The sequence below is a fragment of the Seriola dumerili genome, unplaced genomic scaffold, assembly GCF_002260705.1.
Source record: "Seriola dumerili isolate Sdu_G_001 unplaced genomic scaffold, Sdu_1.0 BDQW01000002.1, whole genome shotgun sequence".
In the NCBI taxonomy this organism is placed as follows: domain Eukaryota; kingdom Metazoa; phylum Chordata; class Actinopteri; order Carangiformes; family Carangidae; genus Seriola; species Seriola dumerili.
Genome location: NW_019174257.1, coordinates 11959415 through 11973965, shown reverse-complemented (window position 1 = coordinate 11973965; position 14551 = coordinate 11959415). Strand labels below are relative to the sequence as shown.

At 38.7% G+C, this 14551-nt stretch overlaps 1 protein-coding gene across 3 annotated transcripts; it reads left to right on the top strand.

The window, feature by feature from the left end:
• Nucleotides 1-1699: 1699 nt before the first annotated feature.
• ttc14 (tetratricopeptide repeat domain 14) lies at nt 1700-13681 on the top strand. Of its 3 annotated transcripts, none has more exons than XR_002665383.1 (12): nt 1700-1920; nt 3285-3415; nt 4492-4691; nt 5506-5590; nt 6550-6679; nt 7137-7292; nt 7977-8048; nt 8216-8335; nt 9052-9174; nt 9470-9587; nt 11772-11856; nt 11988-12064. XR_002665383.1 is itself a non-coding variant. In XM_022754984.1 (12 exons), the coding sequence occupies exons 1-12, from the start codon at nt 1787-1789 to the stop codon at nt 12991-12993; spliced, it is 2379 nt and encodes a 792-aa protein (XP_022610705.1). In that variant the 5' UTR covers nt 1700-1786; the 3' UTR covers nt 12994-13681. The 3 variants fall into 3 exon arrangements, 2 of the variants coding, with proteins under 2 accessions (XP_022610705.1, XP_022610623.1); XM_022754984.1 differs by having other exon boundaries at nt 3288-3415; nt 11750-11856; nt 11988-13681; XM_022754902.1 differs by having other exon boundaries at nt 11750-11856; nt 11988-13681.
• The last annotated feature ends 870 nt before the right edge of the window (nt 13682-14551 follow it).

Below are 14551 nucleotides of genomic sequence, written 5' to 3'. Positions count from 1 at the left end.
GAGATGGAAATCTTTGGAAGCCAAACTGCACTACATTTTAACTTGGCATAAAAACGCTCAATGATGCTGCTGTGAAACAAAGAGTATCTTTTTGGTTTTAGAACCACTTTAACTGGTTTCACATGACTGGAATTCCATAAAAAGGAAAGTACACCAACACTGCGGAGTTTTCTCCAGTGCAAATACCTTTGCAATTAATGGGCTCCTACCCACATAAAACCATACGGTTGTCAAACAGGTTTTACAAGGGCATAACACAGGAGCTTCAGTTCAGAAACAGACTGTCTCCAATGTGATTCTTTGTTTAGGTGTTGGTACCCAATAGAATCTTCACACATGTGCTAGAGTTATGTGAGTTTAGCTTGGGTTTAAATACACTCGAGAGGGAGAACAGAATTGGTGGCATCACATCGTGTTAACTGCTCTGGTGTTATCTCTGTTCTCCTCAATCAAGTGTCAATAAATGCTTTAGACATCTTCCAGCAGCTCAAAAGGTTTCCATCACAAATTGGCATCACAAACAGGATCCCAAGAGAAATACGACTGGTAAATGTAAAGATTTCATTACTCATGTCTGTGTTTGAGGGGATTATAAAGAAAGCGTATGCTATATTTTTTTGCAGTTTGGCTGTGAACGTCTATGGCCTGAATAAGGTCAGGGTTCAATGTCCTTGGATTGTGACCAACAGACCTCCTGGCTCCTCCCTCTGGGGAAGGAGGCAAAGAGGAGGTACTATTGTATAATGTAGCTGATATATCTTACCATTTGATTTTGAATTTATTTGAATTTTACACTCTTTTTTTAAAATCAAATTACTGCATTGATGAATAAACAAACAAATTTACAAATATATATGAAAAGTTCTGCTTCAAATTATGTATAGTTTCAGGACGATAATTTTTCCCTTTTAATTTGATTCCTCTTAGTTGTTTAAATTGAAGTGCTCACAGATCATAGAAATATGTCAACTTTGATACGGGATCATGAGTTGACTTTCTTTTGTTTTAAAGGATCACAAACCAAACAAATTGAGAACTAGGCCAGCTTAATTAGCTTTAATAAGTAAAACCATGTATTGAACTTGGTATTTTTTCCATTTACCCTGTCAAAGTCTGACATGCTAATATGGATGGCTCTTGTTGTTTAAAGGTGCTACATATGTAAACTTGCCTTACAATACTGCTTTATTAATTGTTCATAAATACACTATATGGACAGGCATTGTATGATTTTACGTCAAAGAAAAATAAGCAGAAAATTAATCAAACAAATCAAAGGTCACTATGGTTCCTAAATGGAGCTTGTTTCTCCGGACAGATTCTGTGTAACACACACCTCGGAGGCTCACTCGTCCATTGCTGTTAACGCTGCTGCTGTAGCTAAACTGTGTGCAGTTAAATCGATATTGTTTTATCTTACGGAAAACGAAGGGACATCGCAGATGAAAAACCCTCGCAATATTGTGAAATTTTACGAAGATAACAAACCACAGAAATCCAGTGCGGGAGTGTTAGCTTGACTCTAGCGTTTGTTTTGCTATAGGCTACAGCTAGCTAAACAACACTGAGCAACGCTGTTATTTAATTTAGGGTGTATTCCTCTCCGTGCCCTCTAAAGAACTGAACATTTCGCAACTTTGCACACAGATCTGTTACACTGCAGTGCTTTGTGGTTTAAAAAAATGTCTGTCTACCGCAAGATGAATACCACATTTGCTAAATGTTGCTAACAGCTAAATCGTAACTGACTTATTTAATAATGTGACTGCAGTCCTGTGAAAACAGAATGGATAGAGACTTGTTGAGGCAATGCCTCACGTATCATGGAGAGTCCTTGTTCAACAAACTGAAATGTGAACAAACAGAAAACCCAGACTTCCAAGCTGTGGTGTCTGACTTGTGCAAGGCCACGAATGAAAGGTAAGGCAGACTTTTTTACCCTCTAGCTTTAGCTTCACATGTGGCTTTCACAGAAATCCACTAAAGCTCCCCTTGTGTCATGAGTATCTAGAAATTTCTCTTTAGATGGTTATGTATGTTTTGTTTCACGTTAACGTTATGAAGATATTTTCAAATTGTGTGTGAGATTTGTGCCACAACTGTGTAATACTAAAACTCAACTCATATTGTGCAGTAACATACACATGTGCTCCACTACTTGTCAAATATAAATAGAAGCAAGCTGTGTATATTGTACATACACATTCATGCATATATTATATATAACCACCTACTTTATGTATATCAAGTAACTTGCATTGCGTTACCTGTATTTATTTCAGCAGTCCTTGCATTCTTCCATACCTGCACCACATGTTTCCTTGTTTAGAACTTCAGAAACTGGTTGATCCGGACATTGTTATTGGTAATGTGTAGTGTGTGAGCCACTAGATACTAGAATCAAATTCCTTGTATGCACAAACATACTTGGCTAATAAAGCTGATTCTGATTCTTATAATTATTATTGTACAATCTCCTCCTATTTCTCCATCTCTTCTAGATGTAAAGAATCTCACCCATCAGTTCTTTTGTTTAGTTTTATATTCTATGGATTTTGACATATTGTTGCCCTCATATAGATATAAGGCTGCAGTTATAGCAATTATTTTCTGCAGGTCTTGAAAAGTCTTAAACAGCATTGAATTCACTCATGACAAAAAAGTCTTAGATTCCATTATGAAGCTCTTGAATATTTTTTCTTGTCTGCTATTATCACTAATGTTTTTTAATCTGATTGCTTCTACTTAAATAAAGTTAAACAAATTAATCATTTTTAATTGGTTAGTGCATCCGTCCATCTTATGTTGTTTATGCAGGTTGCATTAATTGACTCATTATATCATTATAATTATTGTTATATATTGCTAGCAAGAACTGTAAAAATTGTGCTATAATAATAGATAATTCTAGTTGATATTGGTATAAAATCCCTCAGAATCCCTGTTTTCAATATAAATCATTTTAAGGTTGTTTTAGTCAATCGTTGACAGTGTAATTATCTCAGGTTCACAATTTGTTTCCCCTTCTGACTGGATGTTGCAGTCTTTTGCTTTAAAATAAAGATGTTCCTCTTTCATATAGTGAATTTGCTGGCTGATGAAGGTCTGAATCCAAATGTTACCTCCAATTAAGTCATTGCTGACGGTGTCGAGTCATACAACTTTTTCTATTGCGTGATTGTATTTCTCTATGTATTTGGCCACAAGGTGTGAATTAGACCACTATTAGTTTGTCAAAAGAATATTTTAAGAGCTACTGTTGAATGTTGATGTTTTTTGTGCAGCAGGGGTGAAGATCAGGGCAGCCCCCTTGTAGAGCAGTTCATTGCCAGGAAGGCTGACATCCTGTTCTGTCCAGCATGGAAGACCGCCACTCTTCAAGAAGAAGAGCACGAGGCGGAGGAGGACGCTGCAGGTCGGTGTTGGTTTGACCGCATATCTCATGCTCCATCCACACTAAACTGTCAAATGTTTAGAATACGGTTTTTGTTAGATGTTAATGTGCATCCACTCAGTCCTGTGTAAACGCTCGTTTTTCGCCTCTTTTCAGCTGGAAAAGATCAAATCTTTGCTTGACTATAATGTTGAGCTCTCAGCTTATTAAACCAGTGTTCAGTCCCCTCCTTCTCTCCTTGTTTGCCACTACTGTTTTTTGTCATACAGCCAAATTTAAATAGAATTGTGCTCATGAGGGCCACAACTATCAATTATCGATCTTCATCAACAACCTTTTACTTTTTGTTGTCTATAATATGTCAGAAAATAATGAGAGATGCCTGTTATATGTGTCTTTAGCCCAGTTGTGTTGTCAAGACACCTAAACATATGCATGACAAAAAACAGGGCCAAATGGTTTGTGTGAAGCTGGAACCAGCTATTAAAAGAAAAAAAATACAACAATAATTATTCACTTATCTAAAATAGTTGCCAGTGAATTTACTTTTGATTGAGTATTTGTTAATTGACTAATTGTTGCAGCTTATTTACATATTTTTTGTTTCTGTGTCAGACAAAAGAATACCGATTATAGTAGTTATTCGATTGTCGCTTGTATCTGTTAAGCACACATTCATTACAAAGCTACTTTGCTGAGGTGCAAGTCAGGTCACTATTTTATGGTAAGCTACATGTTAATGACAGCAGCTGTCATATGTAAACAGCTATACTGGCATCTATAATGAGTGATCACAGAGGAAGTTAGAGGGAAGAGGTGGTTGGTTTCCTAAACCACACAGTCCCCCAATCATGAGTGTGAAAAAGCTCAGTTTTCCTCATCCTCACTCGCACACATAACTGGCGTTTTAAGATTTTTTTCACTCTGGAGACTGTTTTGGAAAAGCTTCATTCTCCACAAATGGCAGCTTAGTGTAAATGAAGGGCTAAAAGAGAGAGAAAATTTTTTTTTTTTTTTTTAAATTTAGGCTGCTTAATGTGGACATACTCTCAGTACATTCAGGGATTGATTCAGTTTTCCGCCTGTGCTCTCCCCAGAGCCCTATGCCATCATGCCACCGGTGGAGTTGTTCATGGAGGTGTCGTATGAGGAGAGACGATCCATGCTGTACAGGGACTTGGAAAGAGGAGACATCGTGGTGGGGAGGATCAACAACATAAGAGAATACGGCTTCTTCCTCACTCTGCTGTGCATGGCAGGAGGCCTGAAGAGAGACATAGAAGACCTGGAGTTGTCTGTGGGTTTACAAGCTAAAATAAGTGAATGCAAATGAACCATGTCGTGAATTTTGTCACAGATCAAAAGAAAAAGAAAAAAAAATTAGTCTACCATTATAGAGAGAGAAGTCTTGGATTGTCAGTTAGCCAGCCACAGCTAGTGCCAACTGTGCGGTTCTGTGAGTCCCTTAGTGACTGGCAGTGGGATTACATGATGTGTCTTTCAATGTCCAGACGGGGGACAAAATAAAGGGAAGATATCATTTTCATAATCATCAAAACATTCAGTGACCCCTCGTGCCCCTTTGATGGGAGCATTGCCCTTTTGTTTCTCCACTCATTTTTCAGTTTCTCAGTCACCCGTCTGTCTCACAGGTTGAGATCTGTAAGCAAAGCATCATGACTGACATGACTGGTGAATACCCTGCTGTGACCTTAATGTGACTGATATTTGCTCTCTGAGAATCTTGGTTCAGAGGGAGCAGTTGGAGTGGCAGCAAGTCACAGTCCTATACTCCTCGTTTGGAGGCATATCTAAACTATGCAAAGCTCCTCATCCATCATACCTTTTAAATGAATGCGATAGACTTAAAAAATGCACGTCTGCAACTCTGGATGAGCAGGAAACACAGTGCAGTTCCCTTCAAAACAATTCCTCGAACTCTTTTTTTCACAATGCTATGTAATCATCTTGTTTCCTCTTCTAAACTAGTCCAAAAGCTGACATCCTCCTTCTGCTCCCCAAACCTCTCCAGACTCTGTGCTATTGTTGTTTATTAAAGACTAAAATGTCCCCCAAAATGTAACTAAATATGTTTTCTTTTCTACTTTCAGGCTCTATGTCACATCAGAGAAATTCCCTCCACTGGGAACCACGATGATCCTCTGTCCTACTACCAGATTGGGGACTTCATCAGAGGTTAGTGTCTTTTTTGGCTTTTGGTGGGTGAGACTTAAGCTTTACACAAGGTCTACATAAAGATGAAGCTGGCTTGTGTTCCCTAAAGTTATTACAGGTTGACCATTTTTTCTATCATGCAGTTTTCAGTTGGGGTTTCATCACCTTCATCAGTGTCCCAGTATCATTTACCACAGCTCTTTTCAGAAGGCATTAAATTGTTTTGCAGTGCACAAAGCCTTGTTCAGACCAGCATGAGCACAGTGTAGAAAGTTCAGCTCCCTCACTCATTTCAATAAGACCAATGTGTTGGCACGGTGGGGGATGCCACTGCAAAGGGCTTCTGCAAAAAATGAAATAAGGTAAAACAAAGCAACATTGTTGTGAGGCGGGGAAGAGTCATATTTTACTGCAAAGTAGTGTGACATAATCGGACATTGCACTAATCAGATTCTACTGTTTTTACCTTGTGATCATCAAGACGGAAGATGATGAGGGCCGCCATATTTTCAGCGTAAAAACCTCCCTCCTAGCAATATCAACCGCTCTGCAGTGCTTTGCATCTGATAAGCGCATACAACACGCCCCCACCAATGCAGCGCCTTGTGCTGTATTTTATTTTTTAATAACAGGTTGTTTTTGCTATGAATGCTTGGTTAGCTCCACTGAAAGATGCTAATATGAATGCTTGTATGGATTGTGGAGATTCTGCTGGACTTTAGACTCCATGAGCTAGAAATGTGGATGACAGTGATCCCTCTCTCTTTCTTGAACCGGACCTTGTTTTACATATGACTGCATGTTGTAAGAAAAGCAGTCATCGAGTATTTGTGCGTGACTGACACACTTACCAGTCAGATTGCCCACTTGAAATCCAGAGCTCATAAAACACCAAAACCTGATTTCTTCTGTGAGGTCTTTGCTCTTTTGGTCTATCCAGATGGATGACAGACAAAGCTCTGTGCTTTCTTGTTCTGCAGCTGGAGTGAAAGACATTGACCGCTACCAGGAGAAGATCACCGTGTCCCTCCACCAGGCCTCTCTTTCTCCCAGCTTGGAGCACATCAAACTGGGAGTCATTACGCGGGAGGAGCTGCCCGTGCACTACAGGTAACATCACAACGTACTACACTGTTCTCCTGAGAAACCAACACTTGATTTAAACAAACTGTGCAAAGTGAATTATGATTTGTCTTAAATGGTAGTTTAAAAATTAATTTAGCATTGAATTTATATCAGGATGAAAGGATGTGAGACACAATTTGATTAAAAATTGTCATATCAAAATAATAAACCAGTTCAAAAATAAATTTACATGTTGCCTGTTGATTATACAAACAGTTTCATTCCGTCTTGTTGTACTTCATTGATTCTGTGCTTTATTTTAAGTAGATCTGGGATTCTTGTGACCAAACCCACCAAGCTCACTATAATCTTTTGTTTAGTCTCTTCTTTTGCAGGTTTGCACAGATCCAATCAGTGTTCAGTTCTAGCATGGTGCTCTAATCATGTTGGTACCCTCTGAATGACATGAACCAAATACCGCTGCTAAGTTCTCTCCTCTCAGTCGTAGCGTTCGCGCAGCCAGTGACTCTAGTGAGACGTATGAGTGTATACTGAAGAGCTGCCACGGCTACCACAACCCCTCTGTAGTGGACTACCTGTTGGAGAAGGTGGGAATTAGCGACACCCACCCACCATCAATGATGAGAGGACTACAGAGGTAAACATGTCGACTGGCTGACTTCTTGTTTTCCAACAAATTGAATAAGCTGCCACAACATTTTGTAAATTTAGCAACAAGTTTCCCATTTTACTCCAAACTATTGATTCATGAGACTCTCTGGGTAAATTTGTGGTTTCTGTGGCTCCATTTATCGAAAATGAGAACCCAGAGCAAAGAAATAACAAGTGCAAGTCAAATGTGCTTCAGGATCTGGCAAACAGAATCAGGAACATTGACAAGTCCTTTCTCTTTTGAATAATTTTTTGTGAATACAACCAGTTTTCTTCAGAAAACCTCCACTAACTTCACATAATGTCAGGTACATGCCATGAAACCTGAAAGCTGCCTAATGATATTTTCCAAACTCTTGAGATAATACTCAAACAGCATAGTTTACTGAATGTTGTGTCAGAGAGTAGCCGAGGCAGAAATCCAGTGAAGGATAAACAGATGATTTTGTTGTCTGTACTTCCTGTGGTGTCATGAATGAATGACAATGAATGGAAACCTCTAACATCAAAAACCTCTTTGTGTCTATGAGTGTTTACATGTTGGGAGACTTTTCTTTTAGAGATAAAAAGTATTCACCTTGTAGGAAGTAAATAGTGGTACCCTTTAAGAAAACAGTTCCTACGATGTTGAGGGAGGATTGTTTTGAACCTTAGCTCCTTTTCTCCACAGTAAACTTTTTCAAGAGGAGGATTTCGCCTCAGCAATCAGGAAGAAGCAGTCCGCCTCCTGGGCCTTGAAGTGGTAGAGCTTAACTTTTTCATTTTGACCACAGCAAATAGATGAACTTTTTAACCTTGCAACTAGTCTTTCTCCCTCTGGCTTCTTTTCACTTGACATTAATTGAAATGTAATATTTATTCTCAGTCCTCCATGTCTTTACTTTTTTTTTTTTTTTTTTGTATTCTCAGTGTCCGTGCAGGTGTGGACCACTTCAAACATGGTCGTCATGTGGAAGCCATGAATGAGTACAACAAAGCCTTGGAGATCGACACTAATAATGTAGAAGCACTGGTGGCGCGAGGAGCTCTGTGAGTTTATTCTTATTTTAAGTCATTCAACCTACTTTTAATAGTGTAATGCATGTGTTGTATAGTCATACTCAAAATACATTGACTTTATTTATTTTTATTTTGGTGAATATTTTTTTAAAAAAAAGTGTTTTTTAATGAAAAATGGTTGATGAAAATGTTTTCTACACCACATATAAAACTGAAAAAGGTGGGCATGAATAACAAAGAATGTCCTAGTTACAGAGTATGCACCAATGAAATTGGAAGAAAGTATGAGGAACAATTTTTCGTATACAACATCAGTTCCTGTCATAATTTCTTTGTCTGTGTAGCAATAAATACCTGTCTTTGGCTCAGTGCCTATAAAAACACAACACTTTTATGCCTTTTAATCCGAGTGAAGCACTGTTATTATGAGAGAACAGGGAGGTAACTCATTTATAAATAACCTAATAGATGAATAGTACATAATGTTGCACACATTTATTGTTAATATTTACATTATTTTCTGTTTTATTCATTTAAACTGCAGCCAAGACTTTGTACTACCACTGTGGACATTAGTAATATATTAAAATTCTAGTTAATAATACCATTAGAGCAGGTTTTAGCAGTTTAAAATAAATTATTCTCAGAAAAGTCAGTCAGTTGTGATAGTTGCTGTAAATAGTATGATTGGATTCTCCTTTTGGATAATTTTTTTGTGCTTACTGTGCGTTTCCATCCTGGCTCAGGTATGCTAACAAAGGCAGCATCGTAAAGGCTATAACAGACTTTGAACTGGCTCTGGAGAGCTGCCCAGATCACCGCAACGCCAAGAAGTACCTCTGCCAGACACTGGTGGAGAGAGGAAAACAGTAAGCAGTTTCATTTTGTGTATTTGACACCGCTAACAGCTCAGTTCACTTGGGTTAAATGACTCTCTCGACTTTGGCTTGACTTTATGTTGAGTTCACAGCAGGCCAAGTTCAGAGCCAGGGCTGCAGTTTAGCAGAATTCAAAACGGGGATGAGTTTGTTAGTAAAATAAAAAGCAGAGATGGTAGAGAGGGAAGTGCAAACAGGAATTTTGTTAATACTGTTTTGTTACTTATTAAAATTCCTGACATTATTTACTCAGAAGTCTATTGTTTGTGTGCGTGTGTGTGTGAAGGCTTGAAGAACAAGAGAAACTAGTTACAGCAGAAGGATTGTACAGGCGAGCTCTGTCTCTAGATGACTCAAACCCTGAGGCACAAGAAGCCCTGAACAAGATCACAGACACAATACAGGTGAGCGGGCCACAACACACACACACACGCACACACACACGCATGCACGTGGGGTTTGGGAAAGTCAGCAGGTATGCACTAAGTATTTTAGGCTTAACCACTAAATCACATGTTAATGAGCATATCAAGACTTTGTTACGCCTATATTTGAATGCAGTGTCACGTATGAAATCAGAAAAACAAATACAGCAGGTGAAGCAAGCAAATGAACATCACTCAGTGTTTTTGTGGCAAGGTTCTTGGTCCGTGGTGCACACTAGCTCACTAGAATCAGATATTGAGCAGCTGCTTGTTGCAGGTTTAAATTCAAATACTAAAGAAATGTGTATGAATCTTACAAGTCTAAGTGTATGCAGACCAATGTTCAGCAGACAGTTTTCAAGATAAGATAACATTACAATGAAGCCGTAACTAACCTAGCATCACGCCAATGCCTGGTAAACCTGACCAAACCTGTACGTTAACACAAGGAATTCAGATAGACTTGCAGTGTGGGGCGTTGTGGGTGTTAACATTTTCAGCAGCTAAATCAATAAAGCAGATACAATCTCCTGTACTGGCTGTTTTATGAGACATTTTGTCAGTTTTCTAAGATTAGAAGATCATTTTAATTTTATACAGATATAGCCTGTGAAAGTGGTCCTGAGCATTAACCAGTCATAGGAAAGAATGCCTTGTGTTAAACAGTTAGGATTGACACTATGGTGCGTCTGCCAATGGTTAACCAGTTAAAGTTAGATTAAATTTAAAGTTAATGATTTATATCAAAACGTGAATCATTCTTACATCAGCTTTTTGTGTATATTTACAATATGTCACAACTTTAAAATAGTTAATGTGCAACATTAAAGTCGATCAATTTTATGTAATAGAGGAAAAAATGTTATCGGCTCATAAATCATTTGTGCCTTAACTGCTCACCAACCATCCAGAGACTAAAATTTCTTTATAGGACTTATTGAAATAACAAAATAAAAAATGTACTTTCAGCACTCGGGTAGATATAGTCGCCTTTCATAATAATAACCACACTATCATAACTTTTTATAAAGGCACTGCACGTGTTTTGATTTATTGAGGCTGACTAGACGTCTGCTCAGGTCTAAGCTTCTAACATACTAATACTATACAGTATATCGTGGCCCATTAAGTGTACTGTTTTTGCAGTTAGTGTACAAGAAATAAAAGATATTTTATCAAGATATTTATCAACATGTATTGTGTTTTTCATTTTTTATATCAACATGAAAATGAAATACTTGCATTTATGTTGATGAAATCAAATTTAAAATGCCGCTGCCAGTGAAACAGGCAGGGGCAACCGGAGCACCATGAAGTGCTGTCCATGGTGCTGAACAATGTCTGAGAGCATTTGCGTGGCCATAAACATGTATTATGTACAGATACTTTACATACTGAAAGAAGTCACTTTTCTTTCTTTTTTTTTTTTTTTATACTATGAACACCATCCTCTTACACCGTGAATATAATCTTTGTGCATAAACACACACACACTCCTAACATGTGGTTTGTAATACTGATGAAGTGTTTTGGTGTGTGTGTGTGTGTCTCCAACCCTGGGACTCTGCCCTTTGACCCTCCGACTGCCACGGCCTTGTCACCTGCCTCTCGGGGGACGGAAAAAACAAACAAAAATGAACTGCACAATGACAACAACTCCTCTTCTGGACACTGGGCGTGGTGCCGCGTCTTTGGTCCAATACGGTAACGTTGACACCTTCTCTGTCTCAATGGGGAACAAATGCTGTTTGTTTTCTCTGCACATCTCTGCCTGTACCTCTGTTCATCCGTCTGCTTGTATGCCAACTACCTTGCTCTTGGATCACACCACCTTTTCTCTGGTAAATATGTGACTATCCGTATATTCCTCTGTCATTCTGTCACCTGTGGTCTTTGATTGTGACCTTTTTTAAACTTTTCACTTTCCTGTTCCTCCCCATACCTTCTAACTCCGACATGAATGACTGAATAAATAAATGAATGAATGACTGAATAAATAAATGAATGAATGACTGAATGCCATTTTCGGTTTTTTGGTTGCATGTTTATGGGTCATGGTGTGTATGTGTTTGAATTTGTCTCTGTGGGCTTTTGCCTGCCATTGTCACGCCTTGCCTTGCCTCGCCGCGGCAACCGTGAAGAAATCGATTCGCCTGCGAGAAGAAGCACTGGCTAAGGAGGAAGTGAAAGCTAAGAGCAGCCAAACCAGCGCTGAGAAATTGCGTAAGATCTTAAAAGAGGAGAAGAGGTGAGTTGGCTGTGATCTTTTAAAGGTATGGCAGGTACATCTACTGCCGGTAAAGGCATGTGAAGCATCTCATAACGAAAACCGGCCGTTTGATCAGAATAAGATAATCAGTGGATCTCTCTTTTCCTCAGGATGAAGAAAAAACGGAAGAGATCAGCATCTTCTTCATCATCATCCTCCACTTCCACCAGGAGCTCCTCTACTTCTTCATCGTCCTCCTCCTCTCGCAAGAAGTCCAAAAAGAAGAAAAAGAAGCGTCGGAGGTCTGAGCGTGGAAGTAAACGCCATCGTAGGATCTCCTCAAGGGAGAGTAGGAGGAGTGAGGAGGGTAAGAGCGAGAAAGACAGGAAGGAAAAAGATGAGGACGAGGTGGAGTGGTATCCTGCACCTCCCAACACCTCTGCCACCTTTCTCAACCAGGAGGGAGGCCCAGGGTTTGAGGAGAGGGATGAGGTAGAAGAGAAGGACGCAGAAGAAAGAAGAATATCTCAGCTTTATTCTTTGTCGGCAGCTTCAGAGAACGAAGAGTCTGACTCCTCGCGTAAAGAAAGAAAGGGAAGGGACAGAGAGGAGAGCAGGGCAAGGAGAAAGAAAAGCAGTATGAGTAGAAGCCCAGACAGAGAGAAGAAGAGGAGCCAGAGCAAAGAGAGGAGGGATAAAAACAGGGAAAGAGGGAAGGAAGATAACAGGAGGAACAGTGACTCTAAGATGAGAAGGAGCTTAGACGAGAACAGAAAGCGAAAAGTATCCTGCTCCTCAGCTGACTCTGAGTATTCACGGAAATCTAGTGTCCGATCTGAGTATTTGGGAAACTCTGGTTCTGCTTCCAAACACTTGGTTAGACATGACCTCTCTAAGAGGAACTCATTTGATGGTGGTAGGTATGAGAACAGAGGGAGGGATGAAATTTGTGAGGTAGAAGACGTAAAAAGAGGGAAGGAAAGTAAAAAGGGGAGAGAGGAGGAAGAGAGAAGCAGTAAAAGATCAGAAAGTGCTGGAAATCATCATGAACAAAGTGGTGGTGTGACCTCAGTGCCAGGGGTAAGGCCTAAAAAAGACCTTCCTGCTAATCTGCTAAATATTTTCAATCAGATCGCCCAGTTTGAGAAGGAGAAAGGAGGAAGGCCAAAAAAATAACTCCAAAACAAAAGACCAGAATATGCCAAATACACACGTTAAAGAAAAGAGACTTTGAAATGGATGATTGTACCATTTATTCATTCTCTGGACCGTGCATCAAGATAATACACCTGAGACACAGCCAGATGTGTTGCTGATTGAATGTCCCAAGATGTTTTCCGTTACCGTCAGTGTTGCAGAAAATTTGTCATTTTACTTTGAATTGTCTAATTCTTTATGGTAGATTTAAGGCCTGTAGTCAACTCTGATGATGGCTGGATAATAGCTGGTAAAAATGAAATAAAATTGAAACTATAAATAAAATTGTGAAAATACTATCCCAAATAATGTGATAACATCATATTACTGTTGTTACCGGTGATCATTAGTGTAATTAATTTTTACCTCTTATATCTTCTTAAAAAATAACTTTACAAAATAATATTTTAATGTGAGAGTATCAGTGACTAAAGATATTACATCTTCAGTCAATATTGTTAAATTAGCTGTGTAATTTCCTACTTTAAATGGTCTTTTTTTTCATACATATTGACATTTGGCACTTTGGTGTCACATCAGTTGCTACAGGCTTTAATATCCGTTCTTTTTCGTTCATCTTAAGTTCAGACTTTTTTCTGTCAAAGGAGCTATATGTAAGTTTTTGCTTTTGGTGCATAGCCAACGTTAGCATTAACAGCTGTTTACCTACCAGTTTAGAAGAAACGTTACAAGTTCAGTATCAGACTTCATTCCTTTACCTGCCAAGAGCTGTCTCCAGTGGTGGAAAGCAACACCAGTGTTAACTCTTGTTTTGCTTCTTTTTTTTTTCTCTCATTTCTTTTACTGAAGTTAGCACGCCAAGCAGCTAACCCTGGTCCGACCAGAACGTCTATTCACTTTCCGATACTGAGTCACTCTAGTGTCCAGTGTGCCCTTAACATACACATTATATCCTATATAAGCTCTTGGCAAGCAACCATCACCACCACCAACTCCCAACAAGAAACCACGTTTGGCGACAGAGAAAACTTACATACAGCCCCTTTAAGAAGATATTGCCTTATGTTTACTGCCTTGTGCCAGTTTGTGCCAGTTTCTTCCTGTGGCTTGTTAAATCTCTTCCCAGACAACCTGACTGTTAGTTCCACGGTACATTTTCCAGCTTTATACAATGCAGATGTTCCATCTGTATTCCAACTCATTTTCTCTTGTTGTATAATGAACTCCGTTGAATCAATAAAGCATTTAAAATGTTAAAGCTACATGTCATGTTATTTAATTCTGTTAAGTCTTATTTAAGTTTCATGGCAATTTATTTTATACACAGTTGATCATGAAAAGGTTGTTTAGTTTTTCCAACTTTCTCCTTTTGGTTTTGTGAAAAGATGCATTTGGTAAAAAGTTTGAGAGGTTTAGTTCAATAATAAATTGTAAACTCTGGAACAGAAATCGACTGTCAACTATGTCCCCTATACTAATCATTGCCCATTAATATTTAACTATTTAATTGAACAGGAATACAGCAACTTTTTATGATGTTACAATATTTAAGTTACATGATAATATAATTACCGTA

Bases quoted from the DNA above. Each gene is read 5' to 3' on its own strand.
- ttc14 (XM_022754902.1), top strand. From the start codon at position 1,787: ATGGATAGAGACTTGTTGAGGCAATGCCTCACGTATCATGGAGAGTCC. The intron at 5,591-6,549 runs GTTAGTGTCTTT...CTTGTTCTGCAG, and splicing joins GATTGGGGACTTCATCAGAG to CTGGAGTGAAAGACATTGAC. The intron at 8,049-8,215 runs GTAGAGCTTAAC...TTGTATTCTCAG, and splicing joins GCCTCCTGGGCCTTGAAGTG to TGTCCGTGCAGGTGTGGACC.